The 27,244-nt window shown below is 33.3% G+C and overlaps 1 protein-coding gene across 1 annotated transcript in view; it reads left to right on the top strand.

Annotated features, from left to right (window-relative positions):
- Positions 1-27,244, top strand: part of ARID2 (AT-rich interaction domain 2) — a 175,000-nt gene that overhangs the window by 101,455 nt on the left and 46,301 nt on the right. The window contains exons 6-12 of the mRNA XM_007179224.2: positions 3,038-3,105; positions 17,414-17,480; positions 17,573-17,823; positions 18,153-18,249; positions 18,346-18,555; positions 19,420-19,587; positions 25,288-25,369. Of these exons, the coding sequence (XP_007179286.2) occupies positions 3,038-3,105; positions 17,414-17,480; positions 17,573-17,823; positions 18,153-18,249; positions 18,346-18,555; positions 19,420-19,587; positions 25,288-25,369 (943 nt within the window). The remainder of the gene's footprint in view (positions 1-3,037; positions 3,106-17,413; positions 17,481-17,572; positions 17,824-18,152; positions 18,250-18,345; positions 18,556-19,419; positions 19,588-25,287; positions 25,370-27,244) is intronic.

Below are 27,244 nucleotides of genomic sequence, written 5' to 3'. Positions count from 1 at the left end.
AATTGTTTGATACAAAATTCTGATAGCGAAAAATAGGACCTGGAAGAAATTGTTTTCTGAAGTCTATTTCTGCTGGTGTATAGTTATAATTTTTAACTAAACAATTTAGGTCAATGAATTTGAAAATTTGCTGCATAAATAATCAAAATAAGAATGATCAAATATTTCATATTTTTTTACTCGTAGGATTTGCTATTTGTAGGTTTTTATAAATCAAGTTCTTTGTTTTCTGTGAAATTATCTCAAATCTAGGTTACTCTACAGACCAAATTGCTCAATTCTTCAATTGAGCAATTTAACTAGCAATCCCTAGTTTAATAGGGATTTAGAAAATATGTTTTGAAATTTTTTCCTGCTATAGAATCTTTTTAAAATATTCTGTCAGCTGAATGTTATTGACATAAAATTTTTTCTTGCTTCTCAACCCTCCTTCTACCCCAATACCATGTAACTTCTTTTGCCAGAAGTATATTCTATTAATGGATTAAGGTATTGATATATTTTGAAATTATCTTATCATATAGGAAACTATATAGAATAGTAGATATAGTCTGAGAATTTCATGTAATATTTCATAGGTTCATGAGTATTTTTATCTTTAAACAGTGATGTGTTTGCAAATGAGTTCATTTTTCTGTAATTTGGGTCAGTAGTATAATTTTCAAACATACTTTTATTTGGGATTATCTAAGTAGGATTCCTTTGTTGTTGTTGTTGTTGTTGTTGTTGTTGGCCATGCCGCACGGCTTGTGGGGTCTTAGTTCCCTGACCAGGGATTGAACCAGTCCCTCAGCAGTGAGAGCACGGAGTCCTAACCACTGGACCGCCAGGGAATTCCCTAAGTAGGAGTCCTTACAATTTGACATGTACTTATTTTGTATGAAGACATTTTGAAATTAAACAAAAGTGAAAATGAGTTTCTTACCCTGTCAGAAACTGTTCTTGGTTACTTGGAGGAGGAACAAAGATTAACACTTATAAGTTTGTATTGTAACTTTGAAGATCTAAATTTGGTGGATTTCCATTTCACTCTCATGTTCTTTTCTTCCTAATATTTCATTTTGTTCTTTTAAAGACATTTTTCAGCATTTAATATAGAATGGTTTAAAATTGTTTCACATTTTTTTAGAAATCTTAAAATGAAGTTTTAAAAAATAGTAAATATTCTCAGACCAGAATAATTTTAGTGAATTCTTACCATTTAATCATTGAATAAGAATTACATTTGTATATATGATAAAAGTGAGCTTACCAGTTTTGATGCACTGAGGCATGACATTAACACCCAGTTTATCTTCTTGCACTCTTTAGCATTTTTGTTTGTCTCAGACTAAATTATTATGTAGAGTAGCAATCTAAAACATTAATAATTTAGCAAATGCTGTTTAACGGATGTTTCTTTTATTTCAACAGTTAGAAGTTTACAGTTCCAGAGTACATAGGGACTTTATGAAGACCGTATACTTAAAACAGTGGTTTTACATTATGAAAATAATTCTTTTGAGTTTGAAGATTAAGGGTATATTTGATTATGGATATATTTCATAAGGCTCTTGAGGTTTTGAATTTTTTTAGGGCATGGAATTTTAATTGAGAGAAAATGTAGATACCACTTTCTTTGAAGGTGTGGAATGTTTATACATATATGTGTTTGAAGAAGTATAATAAAAATTCCATGTGACAAAAATTTAATTTTTCCATCTTATATTTCCATTCAGTATTCTTTTCCCAGTGAAGTTTCTCTTTATAAGGTTTTCTTCAGGACAAACAAAATTTTGTCTCTTTAGTAGTGTGTGGACTTCATTTTTCTGATTAAGCTACTACATCTATATAAATTTGATATTTTATGAAATTCTTCTTTAGGTCACTGTAGTTAAATTTATGTATTAAAAACTTCAAATCTGTTCTTTATATCATGTCCCCATGATCCTAATATCAATATAATGTTAAACTGTTGCCATTCTTCACCCTTATTAGTACTTTTTCAATGAATAGTCTTATTTTAACCTAAGTACTTTACAACTTTAACTCAATATTAAGTATAAACATTAGGTTTATACTTAAAGGCGTAATAAGACTGCAAACATTCAGTAAATCTTTTACAACAGAAAATATGTCCATATGTTATGCATGTCACAGCACATCCCTTTAAGGAGATTTACTTTTGTTTTTTTAAAGAATTACATTTATAAAACTAGTTTTTCTGTTAAAAATTGCCAATACATAGTTTTCTCTCTGCATTTGAAAACCAATACTTTTATTACAGAATACAGATAATTACAGGTAGTTGATGAAAGTACTTACCTGATTTTTAAAGGTAGATGCCTATTGTGTCATAGCTTAGACATTTGTATTATATGACTTTACTGTCTGGTCCTGTAACTGACAAAATGAGTTAGCAACGCAGAGGAGAGAAAAGCGATATGTATCTATATACCTTAACCTCTGTTGTCCGGTGGGGGGCAGAGTGTTATTAAGAAGCTTTTGAAAATAGATGGTTTGACTCTGCTCCTGACAACTTTATCAAGAAATACAAACAAGCTATAGCTGAGAATGTTTCCTAAAGGAGATTTCATTGTGGGAATTATTCCCAAAGAATGCTGTGTCCATTAATATTTCAAATGTGAATTACATAATTATTTTTGAAATGAATACAAAAATTTAAAGTTATAACAGTTTGGCAATCTAATAGTAGTAGCATCAGTTTGACTTTTTAATATGTTTCTCTTCTACAAATGAAAACTAATTCAGAGTAACTATTACAGTACCCTCATTTTTTTCTTATTGTCTGTATAACTATTATGAAAGTGAGTTGTGTATTTTTAGATTGTAGTGACATAAACTTTCTTTAAATTCTATAATTTAAAAAACAGTATTTCAAAAGAAATTATCATGACTTTCTATCATTTATTATGAAACAATTTTTAATGAACAAGGTATCCTAAAATGTAGTTTTACTATTTTTCCAAACCTACCTATTAAGGAACTAAGTGAAAGAAATAATTTCATTTTACTGAATACACTATTATTCTTTTAGCTTTAGGATCCTTTTCTACTGTATTTGGAGAAGAATGGAAGGAGAAGACTGATAGAGATTTTGTTAAGGTAATTCACGTAAATTAAAATATCGAACCATTGAATTACATGTAGCCAAGGGCCAAGGGTCAATGGTTGCTTATTTTATATATAAATTGTGATTAACTTGAGTAAAAAATTGTTTAGAATAGCTAATAAACAGAAGTAAAGTTTTTATTTATCATACATAGATTCCTGAGAATGATAAATCTGTAACAAAAGCAGTAAATCAAAAGTCTGCTACCCAGACTGTGAGTAGCAGTCCTGGTAATTTCCTTAGGATTCTTTTTCATTTCACTTAATCACTCTTCAGCTGTGTCTAATATGCCACTTGATTTGTTTGTTAAGTTTTATTTTAGTGACTGTTTTAATTTCTAGAAATTCTCATTGTATTTTTTCAAATTTTCCCTTTTTGATCTTCTCCTTTTATACTTTTATAATTTTTAAAATATATATTTAAAATATCTTTTTATTAGTATAATTAAATTATATATGAATTAAATATATGATACATAAACATGAATATATCATATATTTTATATGTAAAATATAAATGAAAGCTTAAAGATATGTACATATACAAGCACATACCTGATAATGCTAATGTCTAAGCCTCCTGCAACTCTAATTCTGCTGATTCTGACTTGGTGGATTATTCCTTTGTGTTTTGTAATGTTGGTTTATAAATTTCAGCAGATTTCTTTCTGTAGGATTTTTGTACAGATTGGTTGGAGAGTATTTCTTCACTTCTGTGTTGCTTTTGCCAGTCACTTGAAAGGAAATACTGATCAGAATGACTTTATATTAATTTTTTTATTGGAGATTTTTCTGATTACTCTGATGGTAAAAACAAATCCATGGGAGATGTGGAGCAGTCTAGTGGTGAATATATCATGGATTGTTTTTAACTGAAAGCTCAAGCAGAGGCAGTCAGTCCCTTTTTTTTTTTTTAGAAATTCACGTTCTTTTATTTATTTATTTATTTATTTATTTATGACTGTGTTGAGTCTTCGTTTCTGTGCGAGGGCTTTCTCCAGTTGCGGCAAGTGGGGACCACTCTTCATCACGGTGCGCGGGCCTCTCACCACCGCGGCCTCTCCTGTTGCGGAGCACAGGCTCCAGACGCGCAGGCTCAGTAATTGTGGCTCACGGGCCCAGTTGCTCCGCGGCACGTGGGATCTTCCCAGACCAGGGCTCGAACCCGTGTCCCCTGCATTGGCAGGCAGATTCTCAACCACTGCGCCACCAGGGAAGCCCAGTCAATCCCTTTTGTCTCCCTTTCTTCGAGGGTATTATACCTTCAAATTTCTCACCATGATATGGAGTTGCATTTTTAATTCCCAGCTTTACAAGCTCACCAAAGTTCTATATTCTGTCCTTACCCCACCCTCTAAAAGCCAAATCTCTTGATTGTAGTTAAGCAGATAATTTCTATGACTCCAGAAAACTGGTGAGTAAAATGTAAGATGCACAAAAAAGTGCACCAAAGTAACACATGCAATCACAATGGGGAATGGGTTTGTCAGTATAATCGCTAATCACATGAAATCAAGAAGACACCAGTATGTTGAAGATGAATAGATGATCACCTCTGTTGTGTGTTTTCACTAATTTCTGCTATTTATATTTTATTCTCATACTGTATTCTTTGGGTTTAAGTTTCTTAACTTTTTCTAATTTCTTGAGCTGGCACTTACAGTTATTGATTTTTGTTTTTATTTTTTCTAATATATAATTTGAAGCCATAAAATTCTATCCAAGCACACATTTAACTTTATACTTCCAATTTTGATATTTTATGTTTTTATTATAACTCATTTTAAAATATCTTCTTATTTCCATTATGATTTTCTCTCTGAAACATGGATTATTTAGAAGGGAATTTTCTTTTTCTTTTTTTTTTAAACATCTTTATTGAAGTATAATTGCTTCACAATGGTGTGTTAGTTTCTGCTTTATAACAAAGTGAATCAGCTACACATATACACACATTCCCATATCTCCTCCCTCCTGCATCTCCCTCCCTCCCACCCTCCCCATCCCACCCCCCCAGGCGGTCACAAAGCACCGAGCTGATCTCCCTGTGCTATGTGGCTGCTTCCCACTAGCTATCTATTTTACATTTGGTAGTGTATATATGTCCATGACACTCTCTCACCCTGTCACATCTCACCTCTCCCCCTCCCCATATCCTCAAGTCCATTCTTTAGTAGGTCTGTGTCTTTATTCCCATCTTGCCACTAGGTTCTTCATGACCTTTTTTTTTTTCCTTAGATTCCATATATATGTGTTAGCATACTGTATTTGTTTTTCTCTTTCTGACTTACTTCACTCTGTATGACAGACTCTAACTCCATCCACCTCATTACAAATACCTCCATTTCATTTCTTTTTATGGCTGAGTAATATTCCATTGTATATATGTGCCACATCTTCTTTATCCATTCATCCGATGATGGACACTTAGGTTGCTTCCATGTCCTGGCTATTGTAAATAGAGCTGCAATGAACATTTTGGTACATGACTCTTTTTGAATTATGGTTTTCTCAGGGTATATGCCCAGTAGTGGGATTGCTGGGTCGTATGGTAGTTCTATTTGTAGTTTTTTAAGGAACCTCCATACTGTTCTCCATAGTGGCTGTATCAATTTACATTCCCACCAACAGTGCAAGAGTGTTCCCTTTTCTCCACACCCTCTCCAGCATTTATTGTTTGTAGATTTTTTGATGATGGCCATTCTGACCGGTGTGAGATGATACCTCATTGTAGTTTTGATTTGCATTTCTCTAATGATTAATGATGTTGAGCCTTCTTTCATGTGTCTGTTGACCATCTGTATATCTTCTTTGAGAAATGTCTATTTAGGTCTTCTGCCCATTTTTGGATTGGGTTGTTTGTTTTTTTGTTATTGAGCTGCATGAGCTGCTTGTAAATCTTGGAGATTAATCCTTTGTCAGTTGCTTCATTTGCAAATATTTTCTCCCATTCTGAGGGTTGTCTTTTGGTCTTGTTTATGGTTTCCTTTGCTGTGCAAAAGCTTTTAAGTTTCATTAGGTCCCATTTGTTTAATTGTGTTTTTATTTCCATTTCTCTAGGAGCTGGGTCAAAAAGGATCTTGCTGTGATGTATGTCATAGAGTGTTCTGCCTATGTTTTCCTCTAAGAGTTTGATAGTGTCTGGCTTTACACTTAGGTCTTTAATCCATTTTGAGTTTATTTTTGTGTATGGGGTCAGGGAGTGTTCTAATTTCATACTTTTACATGTACCTGTCCAATTTTCCCAGCACCACTTATTGAAGAGGCTGTCTTTTCTCCACTGTATATGCTTGCCTCCTTTATCAAAGATAAGGTGACCATATGTGCGTGGGTTTATCTCTGGGCTTTCTATCCTGTTCCATTGATCTATATTTCTGTTTTTGTGCCAGTACCAAACTGTCTTGATTACTGTAGCTTTGTAATATAGTCTGAAGTCAGGGAGCCTGATTCCTCCAGCTCCGTTTTTCTTTCTCAAGATTGCTTTGGCTCTTCGGGGTCTTTTGTGTCTCCATACAAATTGTGAAATTTTTTGTTCTAGTTCTGTGAAAAATGCCAGTGGTAGTTTGATAGGGATTGCATTGAATCTGTAGGTTGCTTTGGGTAGTAGAGTCATTTTCACAATGTTCATTCTTCCAATCCAAGAACATGGTATATCTCTCCATCTATTTGTATCATCTTTAATTTCTTTCATCAGTGTCCTATAATTTTCTGCATACAGGTCTTTTGTCTCCTTAGGTAGGTTTATTCCTAGATATTTTATTCTTTTTGTTGCAATGGTAAATGGGAGTGTTTTCTTAATTTCACTTTCAGATTTTTCGTCATTAGTGTATAGAAATGCAAGAGATTTCTGTGCATTAATTTTGTATCCTGCTACTTTACCAAATTCATTGATTAGCTCTAGTAGTTTTCTGGTAGCATCTTTAGGATTCTCTATGTATAGTATCATGTCATCTGCAAACAGTGACAGCTTTACTTCTTCTTTTCCAATTTGGATTCCTTTTATTTATTTTTCTTCTCTGATTGCTGTGGCTAACACTTCCAAAACTATGTTGAATAATAGTGGTGAGAGTGGGCAACCTTGTCTTGTTCCTGATCTTAGTGAAAATGGTTTCAGTTTTTCACCATTGAGGACAATGTTGGCTGTGGGTTTGTCATATATGGCCTTTATTATGTTGAGGAAAGTTCCCTCTATGCCTACTTTCTGCAGGGCTTTTATCATAAATGGGTGTTGAATTTTGACAAAAGCTTTCTCTGCATCTATTGAGATGATCATATGGTTTTTCTCCTTCAGTTTGTTAATATGATGTATCACGTTGATTGATTTGCATATATTGAAGAATCCTTGCATTCCTGGGATAAACCCCACTTGATCATGGTGTATGATCCTTTTAATGTGCTGTTGGATTCTGTTTGCTAGTATTTTGTTGAGGATTCGTGCATCTATGTTCATCAGTGATATTGGCCTGTAGTTTTCTTTCTTTGTGACATCTTTGTCTGGTTTTGGTATCAGGGTGATGGTGGCCTCGTAGAATGAGTTGGGGAGTGTTCCTCCCTCTGCAATATTTTGGAAGAGTTTGAGAAGGATAGGTGTTAGCTCTTCTCTAAATGTTTGATAGAATTCACCTGTGAAGCCATCTGGTCCTGGGCTTTTGTTTGTTGGAAGATTTTTAATCACAGTTTCAATTTCAGTGCTTGTGATTGGTCTGTTCATATTTTCTATTTCCTCCTGGTTCAGTCTCGGTACGTTGTGCATTTCCAAGAATCTGTCCATTTCTTCCAGGTTGTCCATTTTATTGGCATAGAGTTGCTTGTATTAATCTCTCATGATCGTTTGTATTTCTGCAGTGTCAGTGGTTACTTCTCCTTTTTCATTTCTAATTCTATTGATTTGAGCGTTCTCCCTTTTTCTCTTGATGAGTCTGGCTAATGGTTTATCAATTTTGTTTATCTTCTCGAAGAACCAGCTTTTAGTTTCATTGATTTTTCCTATTGTTTCCTTCGTTTCTTTTTCATTTATTTCTGATCTGATCTTTATGATTTCTTTCCTTCTGCTAGCTTTGGGGGTTTTTTGCTCTTCTTTCTCTAATTGCTTTAGGTGCAAGGTTAGGTTGTTTATTCAAGATGTTTTCTGTTTCTTGATGTAGGCTTGTATTGCTATAAACTTCCCTCTTAGCACTGCTTTTGCTGCATCCCATAGGTTTTGGGTCGTCGTGTCTCCATTGTCATTTGTTTCTAGGTATTTTTTGATTCCCCCTTTGATTTCTTCAGTGATCACTTCGTTATTAAGTAGTGTATTGTGTAGCCTCCATGTGTTTGTATTTTGTACAGATCTTTTCCTGTAATTGATATCTAGTCTCATAGCATTGTGGTCGGAAAAGATACTTGATACGATTTCAATTTTCTTAAATTTACCAAGGCTTGATTTGTGACCCAAGATATGATCTATCCTGGAGAATGTTCCATGAGCACTTGAGAAGAATGTGTATTCTGTTGTTTTTGGGTGGAATGTCCTATAAATATCAATTAAGTCCATCTTGTTTAATGTATCATTTAAAGCTTGTGTTTCTTTATTTATTTTAATTTTGGATGATCTGTCCATTGGTGAAAGTGGGGTGTTAAAGTCCCCTACTATGATTGTGTTGCTGTCGATTTCCCCTTTTATGGCTGTTAGTATTTGCCTTATGTATTGAGGCGCTCCTATGTTGGGTGCATAAATATTTACAATTGTTATATCTTCCTCTTGGATTGATCCCTTGATCATTATATAGTGTCCTTGTTTGTCTCTTGTAATAGTCTTTATTTTAAAGTCTATTTTGTCTGATATGAGAATTGCTACTCCAGCTTTCTTTTGAATTCCATTTGCATGGAATATCTTTTTCCATCCCCTCACTTTCAGTCTGTATGTGTCTCTAGGTCTGAAGTGGGTCTCTCGTAGACAGCATATATATGGGTTTTGTTTTTGTATCCATTCAGCCAGTCTGTGTCTTTTGGTGGGAGCATTTAATCCATTTACATTTTAGGTAATTATCAATATGTATGTTCCTATTCCCATTTTCTTAAATATTTTGGGTTTGTTATTGTAGGTGTTTTCCTTCTCTTGTGTTTCTTGCCTAGAGAAGTTCCTTTAGCATTTGTTGTAAAGCTGGTTTGGTGGTGCTGAACTCTCAGCTTTTGCTTGTCTGTAAAGGTTTTAATTTCTCCATGAAATCTGAATGAGATCCTTGCTGGGTAGAGTAATCTTGGTTGTAGGTTTTTCTCCTTCATCACTTTAAGTATATCCTGCCACTCCCTTCTGGCTTGCAGAGTTTCTGCTGAAAGATCAGCTGTTAACCTTATGGGGATTCCCTTGTGTGTTATTTGTTGTTTTTTCCTTGCTGCTTTTAATATGTTTTCTTTATATTTAATTTTTGACAGTTTGATTAATATGTGTCTTGGCGTGTTTCTCCTTGGATTTATCCTGTATGGGACTCTCTGTGCTTCCAGGACTTGATTAACTATTTCCTTTCCCATATTAGGGAAGTTTTCAACTATAATCTCTTCAAATATTTTCTCAGTCTCTTTCTTTTTCTCTTCTTCTTCAGGGACCCCTATAATTCAAATGTTGGTGTGTTTAATGTTGTCCCAGAGGTCTCTGAGACTGTCCTCAGTTCTTTTCATTCTTTTTTCTTTATCCTGCTCTGCAGTAGTTATTTCCACCGTTTTATCTTCCAGGTCACTTATCCGTTCTTCTGCCTCAGTTATTCTGCTATTGATCCCGTCTAGAGTATTTTTAATTTCATTTATTGTGTTTTTCATCATTGCTTGGTTCCTCTTTAGTTCTTCTGCATCCTTGTTAAATGTTTCTTGCATTTTGTCTATTCTATTTCCAAGATTTTGGATCATCTTTACTATCATTATTCTGAATTCTTTTTCAGGTAGACTGCCTATTTCCTCTTCATTTGTTAGGTCTGGTGTGTTTTGACCTTACTCCTTCACCTGCTGTGTGGTTTTTTGTCTTCTCATTTTGCTTATCTTACTGTGTTTGGGGTCTCCTTTTCACAGGCTGCAGTTTCGTAGTTCCCGTTGTTTTTGGTATCTGTCCCCAGTGGCTAAGGTTGGTTCAGTGGGTTGTGTAGGCTTCCTTGTGGAGGGGACTAGTGCCTGTGTTCTGGTGGATGAGGTTGGATCTTGTCTTTCTGGTGGGCACGTCCACGTCTGGTGGTGTGTTTTGGGGTGTCTGTGGCCTTATTATGTTTTTAGGCAGTCTCTCTACTAATGGATGGGGCTGTGTTCCTGTCTTGCTAGTTGTTTGGCATAGGGTGTCCAGCACTGTAGCTTGCTGGTCGTTGAGTGAAGCTGGGTCTTGATGTTGAGATGGAGATCTCTGAGAGATTTTCACCATTTGGTATTACGTGGAGCTGGGAGGTCTCTTGTGGACCAGTGTCCTGAAGTTGGCTCTCCCACCTCAGAGGCACAGCCCTGATGCCTGGCTGGAGCACCAAGAGCCTTTCATCCACACGGCTTTTGGGAGGTCTGACGTCTTCTGCCAGCGTTCAGTGGGTGTTCTGTAGGAGCAGTTCCACGTGTAGATGTATTTCTACTGTATCTGTGGGAAGGAAGGTGATCTCTGCGTCTTACTCTTCCGCCATCTTGGCCCTCCCCCACTAGAAGGGAATTTTCTTAATTTCTAAAGACATATGAAAAATTTTCCAGTTTCCTTTTCTTCTTAATATCTAACTGAATTTCAGTATGTTCAGAGAAACATACTCTGTATAATTTTAAACCTTTGAAATGTTTTCACCCTTTATTTGGTAGCTTAGCATTGATCAGATTTTATAAGCACTCCATGTGTATTTGAAAATAATATATACAGGCATATCTTGTTCTATTGCCCTTCACTTTATTGTGCTTCACAGATACATTTTTACAACTTTATGGTTTGTGGCAACCCTACGTTGAGCAAGTTTATCAGTGCCATTTTTCCAACAGCATTTGCTCATTTCATGTCTCTGTGTCCCATTTTGGTAATTCTCTCAATATTTCTAACTTTTTCATTATTATTTTATTATTATTATATTTGTTTTGGTCATCTGTGATCAGTGATCTTTGATTTTACTACTGTGACTCACTGAAGGTTCAGATGATTGTTACCATTGTTTTAGCAATAAAGTATTTCCTTTTCAAGGTATGTGCACTGTTTTTTTAGGCATAATGCTGTTGCACACTTCATAGACTACAGTGTAGTATAAACATAACTTTTATATGCACTGGGAAACCAAATTTGTGCTGACTCACTTTATTACGATGTTCACTTTATTGCGGTGGTCTGGAACTGAACCTGCAATATCTTCAAGGTATGCCTGTATTCTGAAGTTGTTGGGTGTAAGTTTCTATATCTATATATGTCAGTTAAGCCAACACAGTTAATCATTTAAAAAAAATTTTTTTATTGCAGTATAGTTGATATACAATGTTGTGTTAGTTTCAGGTATACAGCAAAGTGAATCTTCTATCCATATACATATATTCATTCTTTTTTAGATTCTTTTCCCATATAGGTTATTATAGAATATTGAGTAGAGTTCTCTGTGCTATTCAGTAGGTCCTTTTTAGTTATCTATTTTATATGTAATAGTGTGTATATGTTAATCCCAATCTCCTAATTTATACCCCCCTCCCCCGCTCTTGATTTTGGTAACCATAAGCTTGTTTTCTACATCTGTGACTCTTTCTGTTTTGTAAATAAGTTCGTTTGTACCATTTTTTTTAGATACCACATATAAGCGATATCATATGATATTTATCTCTCTCTCTCTGACTTACTGCACTTAGTATGATGATCTCTAGGTCCATCGTGTTGCTGCAAATGGCATTATTTCATTCTTTTTTATGGCTGAGAGATATTCCATTATATATATGTACCACATCTTCTTTATCCATTCCTCTGTCCATGGTCATTTAGGTTGCTTTCCTGTCTTGGCTATCGTAAATACTGCTGCAGTGAACATTGGGGTGCATGTATCTTTTCAAATTATAGCAACACAGTTAATCATGATACTTAATAGTTCCACATCAGTAATGGCTCTTTTTTTTTTTTTTTAATTGGGGTACAGTTGTTTTACAGTGTTGTGTTAGTTCCTACTGTACAGCGAAGTGAAGTAGAGTTTCTTGTGCTATACAGCAGGTTCTTATTAGTTATCTATTTTATATGTATTAGTGTATATATGTAAATCCCAATCTCCCAGTTCATCCCCCTTCCCCTCTCCCCCGCTTTCCCCACTTGGTGTCCATACATTTGTTCTCTACATCTGTGTCTCTATTTCTGCCTTGCAAACTGACTGTCATACAGAGTGAAGTAAGTCAGAAAGAGGAAAACAAATATCTCATATTAACGCATATACGTGGAGTCTAGAAAAACGATACAGATGAACCAGTTCATAAGTACTGGCTTTTTCAGCTGTTTATTTCTTCATTTATGAAGAGAGATATGTTAAAAGCACCCAGTTTGAGTGAGGATGTGTGTTTCTTTCAGCTTATAGTTATAGTTCTATAATAACTGTGTTTTTATATTTTGAGAATGGGCTATTTAGTGCACACAGGTATAGTTGTTACACCTTTCTGGTTAATTGAACATATTGTAAAGCATTCTTGTTACCTTTAAGTCTCCTTTATCCTTTTTTTTTTTTTTTTTGGTCTGATATCAATATAACTATATCAGCTTCCATTTGGTTGATGTTTATATAGTTCATATTTTACTTTCAATCTTTTTTATCCTTATATTTTAGGTGAATTTTTTTTTTTGTAAATAACATATATTTCAGCTTTTTTTTTTCCTGTGTGTAAAACTTTGTTTTTAAATTAGTGCATTTATTCCATTTACATTAAGTGTAATTTTGATATAATTATGTTTAAATTTACCATGTTCTGAATTGGTTTCTATATGTCCTGCCTGTTCAGGTTTGTTTTCTTTCCTTCTCCTTTCTTACCTTTTTGAATTGATTTGACTGAATGTTGTTTATTATTCAGTTTTCTGCCCACTTAGTTTTTACATACACTTTTTCTGTTTTCTCATTGATCATATTAGAGATTATATTTTAATCCTTACTAGTTTAATAAGTTAGTACTTTTACCTCTTCTTAGATAATTGCAGGGACAATAGAACAACTCCATCTCTGCTTTCTCAGTTTTTGATTTATATACTACTTTTGTTGTGCATTATTGCTCTTTTTCAGGTCTCTTAAATATAATCTTAGACCAGTGGTTTTAAACTTTTTTTCCTGTCTTATATCAGCATATATTGCTATAAATTCCCTCTATAAACTGCGTTAGCCGTTTCCCACAATTTTTGTTATGTTTTCATTATCATTTAGTTCAAGGTATTTCTCATTTTCCTTGTGATTTCTTCTTTGATTCATGGGTTATATAGAAGTAAGCTGTTTAATTTCTGACTGTTTTCAAACTATCTTTTATTATTATTTACTTTCATAATTATTATTACTGATTTTTAATCACATTCCATTTTTGTCAGAGAACATATTCTATATGACTTCAATCTTTTTTAAACTTATCAAGACTTGTTTTATGGCTCAGCATATGGTCTTTCTGGTGACTGTTTTATGCACACTTGAAAAGAATGTTTGTTGTACTATTGTTGGATGTAATATTTGTTGATAATAATTAATATCATTGACAGTGTTGTTCAAGATTTCTGTATCATTAATGCTTTTCTATATAATTGGTCTGTGATTTCTTGAGAGATGAATGTTGGAATTATCAACTATAATTATGAATGTCTGTATCCCCTATCAGTTCTGTCAGTTTTTGCTTCATGTGTTTTGAACCTCAATTATTAGTGGCACATACATTTAGGATTATTATATTTTCTTGATGATTTTATTTGTCATTATGCATTATTCTCTCTGACTTCTGGTAATTTCCCTTATCCTGAAGTCTCTTGTGTGATATTATTTATCAACACCAGCATTTTTATGGTTAATGTTTTCATCATATATCTTTTTCCATCACTGCTTTTCATCTGTAGTTTTATATATAGTGTTTCTTATACATGGCTTATTGTTGAGGCTTTCTTCTCCTGCTTCCTTCAGTGTGCCTTTCAGTGTACAATTTCTTCCTTTTCATCAATGCATTCAGACCATTTATACTTTATGAGCATTTTAAAGGTAACATTTCATTTCCGTCTTGTTTGCATTATTACTGGCAATAAGTTAGTTTCATTCTTATTGTTCTTCCTTTTGTGATATGTTTTATCTGACTGCTTTTAAGGTGTTCTCTTTGTCATTGATTTTTTTAATGTGCCTTGTTGTGTTTTTTTAATTTATTTAGTTAGTTTTGTTTTGCTTGAGGTTTATTTAGCTTCTTGGTTTGGTATTTTTCATGAAATTTGGGAAGTTTTTATCAGTTATTTCTTCAAAAATTTTTCGTTTCCCCTCCTGCTTTTCTGGAACTGTTCTGCAGGTCACTGTGGCTCTCTTAATTGTTTTTAGACGTTTTTGTTTTCTGTGTACTTCATTGTGAATAGTTTCTATTGTTATGTCTTTATTTTCTCTTTTCCAATTAAGCCCATCTAGTCATATTTTTTTATTTCAGATATTATGTTTTTCAGCTCTAGAAATTCCATTTGATTCTCTTTTATATTGTCCCACATTCATCTTAATTATTCATATTTTCCTTTAAATCCTTCAGCATATTTAATAATAGTTGTTTTAATGTTCTTGTCTGCTAGTTTCACTATTTTTATTGTTTCTGTTTATTGTTTTTTTGTTGAAACTGATATTTGCCTTACTTATGAGTCATGTTTCCCACTTCCTTTGTACATCTAGTAATTTTTTATTAGATATAGGTATTGGGACTATTACATTATTTAGTGTCTGTTTTTTGGTGTCTTCCAAGAATGTTGCACATTGTTCTGGCATGCTTTTAATTAATATATGGATAGTTGTTTTTAAGTTTTGTTATGACGAATACAGGACTAGTTTATCTTTATTCCTAAGGTATGGTCTTTTTTGGACCTGAATTAGCTGGGTGTATATACATATATATACAGAGAGAGAGAATATACATATATACATACATATATATATATATATATATATATATATATATAAAATGTCTTCTCAGTTTAGTAATTGCTGTGACCTCTTGGGTTTATTGTCTCTGTATCGTTGTCTAGAAAGAGTGTTTATGTAAAGATATGGGGCAGTCACTGAGCTCACCTCATTTGCTTCCCATGTTTCAGTGATTACGGTTTTGCATTACTCTTGTCCAGTCTGTGAAAGCAATTGTTTTATATATATTGGTTTATGATGGGATGACTACTGCAGTACCGTTACGGCCTGAGCAAAATTTTCTTCCAAGCATTTTTCATAGATTTTAATTTTATATATATTTTTACCCATAAGACTTTTTTTAGTATTTTATTTATTCAGCACTTATTTTGATTTAAATCACATCTACCTTTTCATGCATTTTTTCCCCCGTGCAGGTTTGCAGATGATATTTTTCTCAGTTTTCATTTGTCAGAAAATGTCTTTATTTCAGTTTTATTCTTGAAGAGCAATTTCACTGTGTAAAGATTCTACTTTGGCAGATATTTTCTTCCATCACTTTGAAAATATCCCATTGTCCTCTGGCTTCCATTATTTCTGTTACAAAGTTTCCTGTAATTTTAGTTGTCTTTTTCAAGGTTATCTGTCCCTTTTTCCACCTTTGCATTTAAGATTTTTCTTTTTCTTTGCTTTTCAGGAATTTTATTATGATGTTCCTACACATTTTATTTATCTTTCCTTGGAGTTTGGAGTGCTTCTTAAATCTATGGTGTGGCATCTTTCAATTGATTTAGAAAATTCTCAACCCTGTCTTTTCAAATATTGTTTTTGCCCATTCTTTCTATCTTTCCTCAGGAACTCCAATTAATTTTATGTTAGAACTTTTCACTGTATGTGTCTTGATTGCTTTTATTCTGTTCATCCTTTTGTCTCTTTATGCTTCTAACTTGGTATTTTTTTCTGCCGTCTCTTCCAATCACTAATTCTTTCTTGAGTTGACTCTAATCCTTTGTTAAATCTGTCCATTGAGTTCTTATTTTCAGTTCTAGGATTTTTATTTAGCTATTTCTTATAGTTTCTACTTACATGCCAAACTTTTCGATTTTATCTTCTATTTCTTTGTTTATTTTCCATGATCATTTAAAATTCCACTCTGATATCTTTATTATTTGAATTTCCTGTGGCCCTTTTTCCTTGGTTATTGAACATTGTCTTATTCCTTCATATGCCGAGTTCCTTTTTATTGTTACCAAACATTTTTTATTATGAGTTTTTTTGCAGTGAGTCATTTTGGTGGTGGACCTTTTCTCAGATCAGTAACTTTAAATGCAAAGGAACTTTAATTCCCAAAACTAAAAAACAATCATTTAGAAATATACATCAGAATGTTTAGAAATAAACAGTGAACTAGTGGCCCATGTGCTTCTTCATTAGTAGGAAAGTAACAAGATAAAATGGAATAGAAAAGTTAAAATTAACGTTCATTTTGTATAGACTTATTAATATATAGGCATTTGTTTCTTAGCCTGAAAAAGATGAAGCAGTGGATTTCGATTCATTTCCTTTCTCTTACAGGTCAAAAAACAGTTTGTTGATATGGAATACTGGAAAGGAAACCTAAATATCTGGGTTACAAATTTGTGAACACAAATACTTCACCACTTGCTGTTTGATTTTCTTCTAGATGTAGATTTGCTCAGTAGCTAGCCAGCTATGTCTCAGGAGTCTGTAAATAGGAATACTGTGACTGTATGCAGTTTACTAATGGGATTAATGACTATCATGATTTTTAAGTACTGATGAGCATAAACACTATTTCTAGATATTTTCCATAGCTATAAAGTGATCTGAAAATATCTGTGATTCATATTGGTGACAGTGTCAGAGGTTCTGCTATTACTATTGTGGTTCATTTTCTAACATTCAGAGTTGAAGAAAATGCTAAGGAATGCTAAATTTTAGTTAGAGGTTAATGAACATGAAGATGTCATTTTTTTCTCCTCATTCATGTTCACAGATGCCCTATATTTTTCACAGACCTTTTAGGGATCTGTGGGCCCCAGGCCAAGACGACACCTTTGAACTATAGAAAAATCTAGCATTTGTGTCAAAGAACTAAGTACATAGAATACAGTGATATCTACTTGAACTAAAAATAGTAGAACTATTATAGTTTTATAGTATGTGTGACTATTTTTAAAGTAATAGAATAGTTATTTCAAATTGTCAGAATTAAGTGTAATAATTTCTCATTACAGTTTTGGAAAGACATTGTTGATGATAATGAAGTACGTGACCTCATTTCTGACAGAAGCAAGTCTCATGGTAAGTCAATGAGAAAATATTTTAAATAACTTTGAAATACCAATAATAAGTGAAATATCAGTTTAAGTAAAATATGTTTTCTTCTCTTGTAGAAGGTACATCAGGAGAATGGATTTGGGAATCTTTATTTCATCCACCTCGAAAGCTGGGCATTAATGATATTGAAGGACAACGGGTACTTCAGATTGCAGTGATTTTGCGAAATCTTTCCTTTGAGGAGGGCAATGTTAAGCTCTTGGCAGCTAATCGTACCTGTCTCCGTTTCCTATTACTTTCTGCACATAGTCATTTTATTTCTCTAAGGCAATTAGGCCTTGACACATTAGGAAATATTGCAGCTGAGGTAAGCATGTGACAGTAGCTTAAAACAGTTTTTATAGTTAGCACAATATTTACTTTAAAATTTTAGGATGTGGGATTATTATATTTGCCATAATTATAGGATATTAAATGCTTACATATAGTTTTTGCCTAAAGGTATTACACACTTTTGTGGAAAAAAAGAAATATTTGAAATGATGCTCCAGATTCATTGATGGCTATTCTCACAGTAATTACATTTTTTAAAGTTACGTAACGTTGTTCTGCTCATTTTTATTAAATTTGAAATATACATTTGGATCTAAATTGGAAGAAGCCTATCTAAACAGTAGTGTCCTTTTTTTTTTCCAGCTTTTATTGGATCCTGTTGATTTCAAAACTACTCATCTGATGTTTCATACTGTTACAAAATGCCTAATGTCAAGGGATAGATTTTTAAAGATGAGGGGTAAGCGCTCACTTAAGTTTCTCATTGTCTAAAGTACACAAGCTTTTTATCATCTTTTAAAAGATAAATACATGTTTGTGTGTGTATGCTTTTCAGGCATGGAAATTTTGGGAAATCTTTGCAAAGCAGAGGATAATGGTGTTTTGATTTGTGAATATGTCGATCAGGACTCATACAGAGAGATCATTTGTCATCTCACTTTACCTGATGTGCTGCTCGTAATCTCAACACTTGAGGTGCTATATATGCTCACAGAAATGGGAGATGTAGCTTGCACAAAAATTGCAAAAGTAGAAAAGAGCATAGGTAAGACTAAACCACAAAAAGCATTTAAGTTATTTTCTTTATTAAGGAAAAAATATTTAATGTGGTTGCTGTAAAAAATCACAATTGATATTTGGGGTTTACTGTTTATTTTGAGGAGTCATTACCCTTTCAGACACGCTTGTTTGTGTTATACTTTCTGCCTATTTTAGATAAGCAAGAAACTTCTATTATGTAGAGACCAGGATGCATGTGGCTATCAGTAATCTTTACTTCTTCTCTTTATTTCTATTACTATGTATTAAATTTGAAATCAACAAGATGGCTATGTCCTACTCTGGGGGGCAGGTCCATCTGTTTTAAGTGGTCAGCTGCTACTATTAAGCAACTAAAGCTGAGTGGAACAAGCTTCCTTCTCTTGCTAGAAATGCTAGTAGTGGTATTATCCTCAAAATCAATGAACTCACCTTCTTAGTGGGTCGTCAGTTTTAAACACACTTACTAAAACATGTCACGTTAACATTTTGCTCAGTGATTCAAATGATTTCTTTCTTTGGTATAAATATTAAAATCAGAGTTAATAAAGATTTGGCTTGAAAAGTATTATTATTGAGAAATTAAGATGTACTTTCCATATCAGTGGTTCCTAAATCTGACTACACATCAGAATCACTTGGGAAGTTTTTTAAAAATGAAGATACCTAACAGCCACTCCAGAGCTTCTAAATCAGTCTTCAGAGATTGAGCCTAAAAATCTTTTTTAAGGATCCAGAGATAATTCTGATGTACAATGATTCACAGACTGGCATTTGAGAAGCAGCGTTTTATATATGTATAGCATGTGTTTTTCAGCGATGTCATTGTTTTACAGTATTATTGACTAATAACTGTTGGTTTTTATTTTAGACATGTTAGTGTGTCTGGTTTCCATGGATATTCAGATGTTTGGCCCCGATGCACTGGCTGCAGTAAAACTCATAGAACATCCAAGTTCCAGTCATCAAATTTTATCTGAAATTAGGCCACAAGCTGTAGAGCAAGTCCAAACCCAGACCCATGTAGCATCTGCCCCAGGTTAGTGTTTTTGTATAATCTTTTTCAGTGTGGTTATTGGTATGTCAGATTTAATACTACAGATAAATTTAAATATGCAGTACAGGGAACTGATATTTTACAGTAGAGTAGGCTAAATGAGAATTGAGTATGTACTTTAATTTCTTAGATATTATACATTCCAGGAGCAGCAGGATCAACGTGAGCACAGAGGAAGAATAGTAGAATAGAGAAATGAAGTTGAGAAGGGTTTAGAGTAGTGTGAGGGATTAGATATTGTTCACAACTGTGAGAGTATTAAGTGCCCTAATGGGTTTATGATTTCATTCACTGGAGATTGATAGACCAGGAATTGGTTAATCATATGCTGCCTTATAATTCTCTCAGGTGGTCATCAGAATACATAAGTATAATACCCCTATTATTTCTAAATCTTGGACCAAACACCACAGAATCGGTAGGATCAGACATGTGTGCATGTGTATACAAATGCTAATACATGTGTATATACCTGTACTTGTGCACCCTTCCTAGGATCCCATGGGTCAACTCTATTTAATTCAAATATCTTTAATTAGAATTCGGACCTGTCCTTCAGCTCTTGAACTTCTTTCTCCTGGCTCATTATGAGTTATGATTTTTATATTTTAGCACTCTCAGCCTTTTTGTTCTCCACCTTCATTTGTCCTAACAAAAACAATCCATCTTTCACCTCACCTGCTCTCTTACCATTCCCAAGACATTTCTCTGTCCTTGTGTTTTAATGGAGGATGCTCACTTTCTCAGTTGATCTTAACACTTTGTAGTTACTCTGGGAGCTGTGTGGCATGAATTTCTTCAACTTCTTCCCCCTTCCCTTACAAACTTATTAGCATCTGAACTCATTCTCCTTCAACTTCCCCTTGTGTCAGGAAGAGATGTTAACTACTTCTGAATCTGTACTCTGAATATCAGTCTTTCCCAGCTACTCATTCCTATATCTTAAACCTCTTTTTCTTTACTTGCTTCTTCAGCCTAGAAATGCATTTAGATCTTTCTCAACCTCTCCCACTATCCTTAAAACAAAAATCTCATTATCCTTAATCTTTAACTACCACATTCATTTAATCACCAAATCTTGTTGAGTCTTCCTAAATACTCTCTCTGGCCTTTTTGATTGCCAGTACTTATGCCTCAGTTCAGACTCTCCTCATCTCTCTCCAGCTGTCTTGTTCTCCTCTCATTTAATATTATCAAAATTGTATACTCTATTTACATAAAGTATGTAATATGTGTCACATATCTCATTGATTTCCATTATGTCTTTCTGCAGTATATGGTAGAGTTGCATCGTATGTGCACTTAACTTACTTGAATTCAACTAACAGAACTGGACAGTAATAGAAAGCATGAAATAAGTAGGTAATTTTGACTGCTGATCTATTCAGTGAGCTTTCGCCCATAGGCAATAGATGTTAAAGAGCCCAATACATATTGGAGAATTGATGATCAGAAATTAATAGTTTCTCAACCTTGAAAAGGAAATGAAACAGTTCATACTGCCAGTTAAGTGGGTAGTGGGGGTATGCTTTTATTCTTAAAGGAGAAACTTTTAAATTAATTTAAAAGATTAAGTTAATTGAGGGCCATAGAGAAACTGTGTTCAACAAAGAGTGGAATTAATAGATTATCAGTGATACATTGAACTATAATGGGTCATTTGAAGAATATTCAAAGGTAATTTTGATGAAAACTACTAGTTTTTGCCTTATTGCTACCTGTGACCTTAATAAATGAACCCATCCCCCAAACTAAGAGTTGATAAATGGATAAAATTAAATATTGAGAGTTGTGGCTTGCTTGCGTAGTAGTAAGTCATTGATAGAGGTTTGAATCGGCCTCTAAGAACCTAAAAGAGTTCATTTTTGAACTGGTGAGCACTTTATTACTTGCTCATCATGAATGACAACTCTGAATTGTTTGATTAGTTAACACTTATAGTTTGGCTTTTCCCCCCATAGGTTGTTTAATACTGCTTTCTAATGGAATGGTCATCTTCAAACTTTTTGCTCACTTCTGCTCATCACTATGAAAACTTGCATGACCTTTCACCCATTTTTAGGTTGACATCTAAATTTATCATAATTTAAATAGTTGCAAATAATATGTTTTTGTGTATATTAAATTGATATTTTAAAATAAAAGTTACAACACTTTTTGTATCCAGTGGAATATTGATGCTTACCACCATCCATTTAAAAAATAACACAAACTTGTAATATGAGAAATTTTATACTATCCCTCTTTCTCCTTGAACTCATATCCACCACCCTATCAATGCTTACATAGACATTTTAATTTAAAGTTTTTCAGGCTTCTGTTATAAAGCTCTAAGTGTTTAAAAATTTATTTTATTGTTACAAGTTTTAGCAATAAATAGTACATAAATCAATAGTAAATATATTACAGATTTTTGTAAATAATTATTAAATAAAAGATACAATTATTGGAAGTACATCTCTTAATGAGATAGACAGACATTTTTCCCCTTGTTCTCTGGGAAGTATTACTCTAGTGTGTCTCTGAATGAATATTTTTTATTGCTAGAATAAAATTGGGTTCAGCATTAATTTTATCTCTGTTTTTCCTTTTTATAGATTTAAGTTGGAAATCTAGTTCACATCAGTAATAAGATGAGGGTAGAACTTAAAATTCTTTAAATTTCTTCATAATTATCTAAAAATTATTAAAATTGTATTTAATGGTCTTCTGACAATTTGAGTTCTCCTTTGTTTTGGTTGAAATCAAAGAATTAACAGTACTTGACTTGTAAAATTATTTGTTGCCCAGTCATTATAGATACTTACTTTTAAGTTTATGAAAATATATCAAAAAGATATTAACAAGATATGACTGTAAATTATAAGTTGCTACTCTTTTACTTGGATGTACCTTGTTTAACCTAATATATTGAGGAAGTGTTAACACAGTGGTTCTCAAACTTTACGGTGCATCAGAGTCACCCAGTGGGCTTAAGTGCTGATTTCTGGGCTCCATACCCTGAATTTCTGATTCAGGTGGATCGGAGAATTTTCATTTCTAACAAGTTCCCATGAGATGCTGATGCTTCAGGTCAGGGCACTATACTTTGAGGACCACTGGGTTAGGAAAATTTACATAGTGTTCATTTCAAGACTACAATGTTTTTTGATAAAGTGCTTTTTATCATGTGCATGAATACATTTTTGTCAAAGTCTTGGCACTGGAGATTTACCTCATTCAATTATGGAAAATGTCTGCCACATAATCTAACTGTTAAAGTTAGTCTTTATTATCAAAAGTGTCTTGCCTCAATTTGTTATTTAGAAAAAGTCCAACCTTATTTTTCAATCCAAGAAAACATGTTACTTTGTGTTCCTATGATACCTTCCTTATTTCAGAATTCTGAGATAGTTAAACTTGCAATGAGTTTGTCATGTGAATGAAATAAGATGCCACCACCTTCAATATTACTTTAAAATATTCTGAATGCTTTACTTACACAAGATTGTCTCAAAAGTAATGCACTCTTTGATAGTAATTGAGGGATAGAGGAGGAAAGGACATTAAGCAAAAATTGTCATCACTTTATAATATATCTGAATTCAGAACACACCAAAGGGCCAGAATACCCAATTTCTAATGCCCTACATTGCCCTTAACTATAATATATAAAACACTGGGATAGACCAGAAGCCCTACCCTAATACCTTGGTTTAAAGAAGTTTTGTGGACACTAATATTTCCACATCTCCCTTTGGTATTCCAGAGGTTTTTACACCATCATCATCATCATTGTAGCTAACATAGTAGCACTTACTGTGTGCCAGGCATTGTTTTAAGTGACTTACATATAAACTCCTCTAATCCTCATGACGATCTATGAGGTCAATGTATTGTTACTTTTCCCCATTTTATAGTCAGAGGAGTTAGGTAGCTTTCCCAGCTAGTGAGTGATGGAACTTTAGAGCCAGCCTCTCTGGCTCCAGAGTCATGCGTTTAACTGTATCTTACAGTGCTCTAAAGGATGGGCGAGAGTTAAGACTTCCTATTCCAAGGTGGTGAAAGAGCAGTCATCAAAGAGGAGGTCATGTTTTCAGGCAAAGCAGTTTTAGGAGGGAATATATACAAAACTTTGAGTATCTGAAAATTGATTCCTCTTAAAGTATACGTGCCTTTATATCCTTTGGAATGTCTTCATGTATCCTGAGGACAGTGCTTTTCATTTTGTAGCCACTTTTATAGTAATTATACGTTTCTGGTTTATGCTTTTAATTGAGGCTGTATCATTCTTCTTTATGCATTGTTTATAAAGTTTCTCATAATTTCAACATAGTTTCTAATGTTTCCTGCAATTGGTTGTTAATTGATTCAGATTTCAGTCAGAGTAGGGTATACTCTCAGTATAATTGATGAAGAAAAGGGAAGATTTCTACATAGGTTTAGGCCCTAGAAGGGTATTTCTGTAACAGTGTCATCAAGTTAGAGAAGAAAAAAGATAGGCTGGGGTTGCCCAAGGAAAATAATTTTGGTTCTAATTATTATGTTCTGTTAAGAAGCAGAATATCACAATATGGCTTCTGAAATGTGACAGACCTGAATTCAAATTCAGCACCCCTAAAAGAAGGCTTTCCAGATACACCCTATCTCCAGCTCTACTATTTCCATCATGTGTTCCTTTGTGAACTTAATTTCTGAGCTTTAATTATTTCATTTGAAAAATGGGGACAGTTAAATTTAGAACTATATGTAAGATTAAAACAAATCACATAAATATAAATGGCTTAATACAGAATAAGTATTTATAACTGGCCGGCTGCTGTTAGCTGTATCCCAGTGGAAGCCTGGGGTCTCATCAGACAAAGGTCACGATTGCTTCAGATCATTCACAGATTGGGCTGAGCTGTGGGGCTCCTCTAGTTCCAGTAATTTAGAAATTCATTTGTTTTTTTGAGGGTTCTGAGAAGTTTTGCTAAAATGTCACCTGAAAAAAAGTAGGTACATTTTGTAGGTTTAAAAAGTATAAATTAATAATGCTGATTCAATGGTGAAACAGTATAATTTTTATCTATAAATATGTAAGATTCATATTTTATTATAAACTTATTGTAATATGACTAAGTTTATATTATCTCATATTTTTCTTGTCTTCATTAGTTCCAACATAGAAGTTAGCTATTTGTTCATCATATCCAGTAATTTTATATATGCCACTTATAGAGTTAATGTTAATCTTTTAAATTCAGAAGTGAAATTATTTGTGATGCAATCTGCTTCTGTAACTAAACTGAGAGATGCTTATTTATTGATGTGTTGTGCTGTGTGACCTTCGCCTAGTTATTTTAATCACTTTGAGTCTCAGGTTCCCACCTCACAGAATTAAGAAAGATAATATAGATAAAGTTAAAACTCAGTGTCTGACAGTGGGAAAAATAGAGTTTATATTAGTGAAATAATCCATATTATCGTTATTATTCAAATGATTGCGAGGTTAAAAAAACAGTTTGTATGAAGCATCTAAGATAGCGCCTGGTATAATATGTGCTCCATTATACGTTTCTTTCTCAAATTTGTATATTTTCAGTATGTTTATACACCTTTTTAAAAGGTATTCATTGTCAGTGTTAATTGGTTCAGTATCCATGAACTAAGTATGGCATATAGTTTTAAAAAATGATGTAGCTAATGTATTTCTTTCTTTAGCTTCCAGAGCAGTTGTAGCACAGCATGTTGCTCCACCTCCAGGAATAGTGGAAATAGATAGTGAGAAGTTTGCTTGTCAGTGGTAAGTGGTTTATTTCTATTAAGGCTTTATCCTTGGGAAGAATAAAGCAAATGAGAAAAGGAAATGTATTTCAGCAGTCATCCAGAATGTTTTACTCTGTATTTCTTTTTAGTTAGGGTAGGATATCATTTATACAAAGAAAGGGCAATGTAAAATCACTTCACCTGTATTTTGGAATAGTTTGAAAAAAAAATATTTATCAGAATTTTCAGAGTTAAAATAGCCTTTGACTAGAATTTCATTAAATTACACCACTCCTTTTCCAGTAAAATTTGTGTTAAAAAGTTATCATTGGCTTTGTAGAAAATAAGGTTTGTCAGATTATAGAATTTGTTTTTCTTAAGTTAACATTTTATTAAAACTGAATTGGACTGACTTTAAGAAAATAGAACCAGATTTTGTTGTTAAATGTCCCTCTTTTTGAGCAAAAGCAAAGCTTCTCATTCATTGCTAGTTAATTTTTCCTTTTTGTGAGTAGTAAGGGGTAACTAATCAAATAATAGAATAGCCAGTATGTCTACATTGAAATAATCAACTTGAAAATAATATTTTCTTGAGAAGACTGACTGGTCACATCTCAGCCACTTTCTGAAAAAAAATAAATGTAGACTTGGTTAGAACCATTTCATTTTTTCATGGCTAGTTGCCTCTACATTGTTTATGAATTTCAACTTTAATTCTTTAGAAGATTAACAGATTGAAATGTAAGATCACTTTTCAATGATGTATTACTTTAAAAAATTTCTTCCTTTGATCCCTTTTCCCCCATTCTCTAACATTATTTTTCTCCCATTCCATGCTCCTGTCACTCTGTGTTCCATATTTTTGGTGCTTTGTTATCTGTGTTCCTATGACTATTTTCTCTACTTTTCCACTTTGCTTAAATCAGGTTTATGGTAATATCTCTAATTATTTGCTTTTTCCTCATGTTCTACATTGTTACACCTTGACCCTTTATATATGATGAATCTTATCCAATAATATTTGGAAATATTTATCTTCTATATTGAAACCAAAACAAGTTTTTTGTGTCTGGTCTTTTTGAAAGCTTAGTACTCAAAGGGTTATGAAAGTTGGAAAAAATATGTACCACATCCAACGTAAAATGTGTGTGTGTTATAGACTTGGTCTTATAAATCCCTGTTGCATATTTCTGCCATTTCTAGGGAGGAGGAGGATAGAAGCATCTTAAACTATTTTATCATAATTATCATTTGATTCAGTTAATAAGAAACAGCTGTAGGTTGGCCTGTCATGTATATGGTGAGTCCTAGAAAGAGTCCTATAAGGATAACTAGGCCTCCAATCCCAATTTATAGGTGAAGTCACTTTATGACAAAGACAAACTGAAGTTTGAATTACCTTGTAATTGATGAGGAATAGAGTCTCTGAAGGGGAAGGGGAGTGTGCAGCATGGGAAGTATCATTGTTTTAGGAAGCAGTTAAAAGCTTTGGGAGAGTTTTTTCTGAAGAAATTTAATCCAAGAGCAACAGAAGTTTAACTTTAAGTTCAGTTTTTCCTCCATTTGTCACATCGCCAACAACTCTTAATTGGGAACTTCTGTTATATTTTGATTATTACAAGACGGGAACCTGAGTATTCACTGAATAAAATTTGTTGTAGTATATTTGTTGCCAGCGGACCAACCCTGCTGATGTATTCACATCCCGGTTTTTATATTTGTTGATAATGATTTTTTTATACTAAAATAAGTATGATTAAGTAGTTAATCTCTTTTTACTTTATTTACTCTGTCTAAAACCTAGCATGTATTTTTGTTAATAATATATGAGACAGTGAAATTTGATCAGTAGACATAATTATTAGTTTATAACACATTACCTTCAAATGGTTTTGTATATTTAAGTATGGAC

This window comes from Balaenoptera acutorostrata, chromosome 11 (genome assembly GCF_949987535.1).
Source record: "Balaenoptera acutorostrata chromosome 11, mBalAcu1.1, whole genome shotgun sequence".
Lineage (NCBI taxonomy): Eukaryota > Metazoa > Chordata > Mammalia > Artiodactyla > Balaenopteridae > Balaenoptera > Balaenoptera acutorostrata.
Note: the sequence above shows the minus strand (reverse complement) of the source record. Positions and strands in the feature narration are given on the sequence as shown.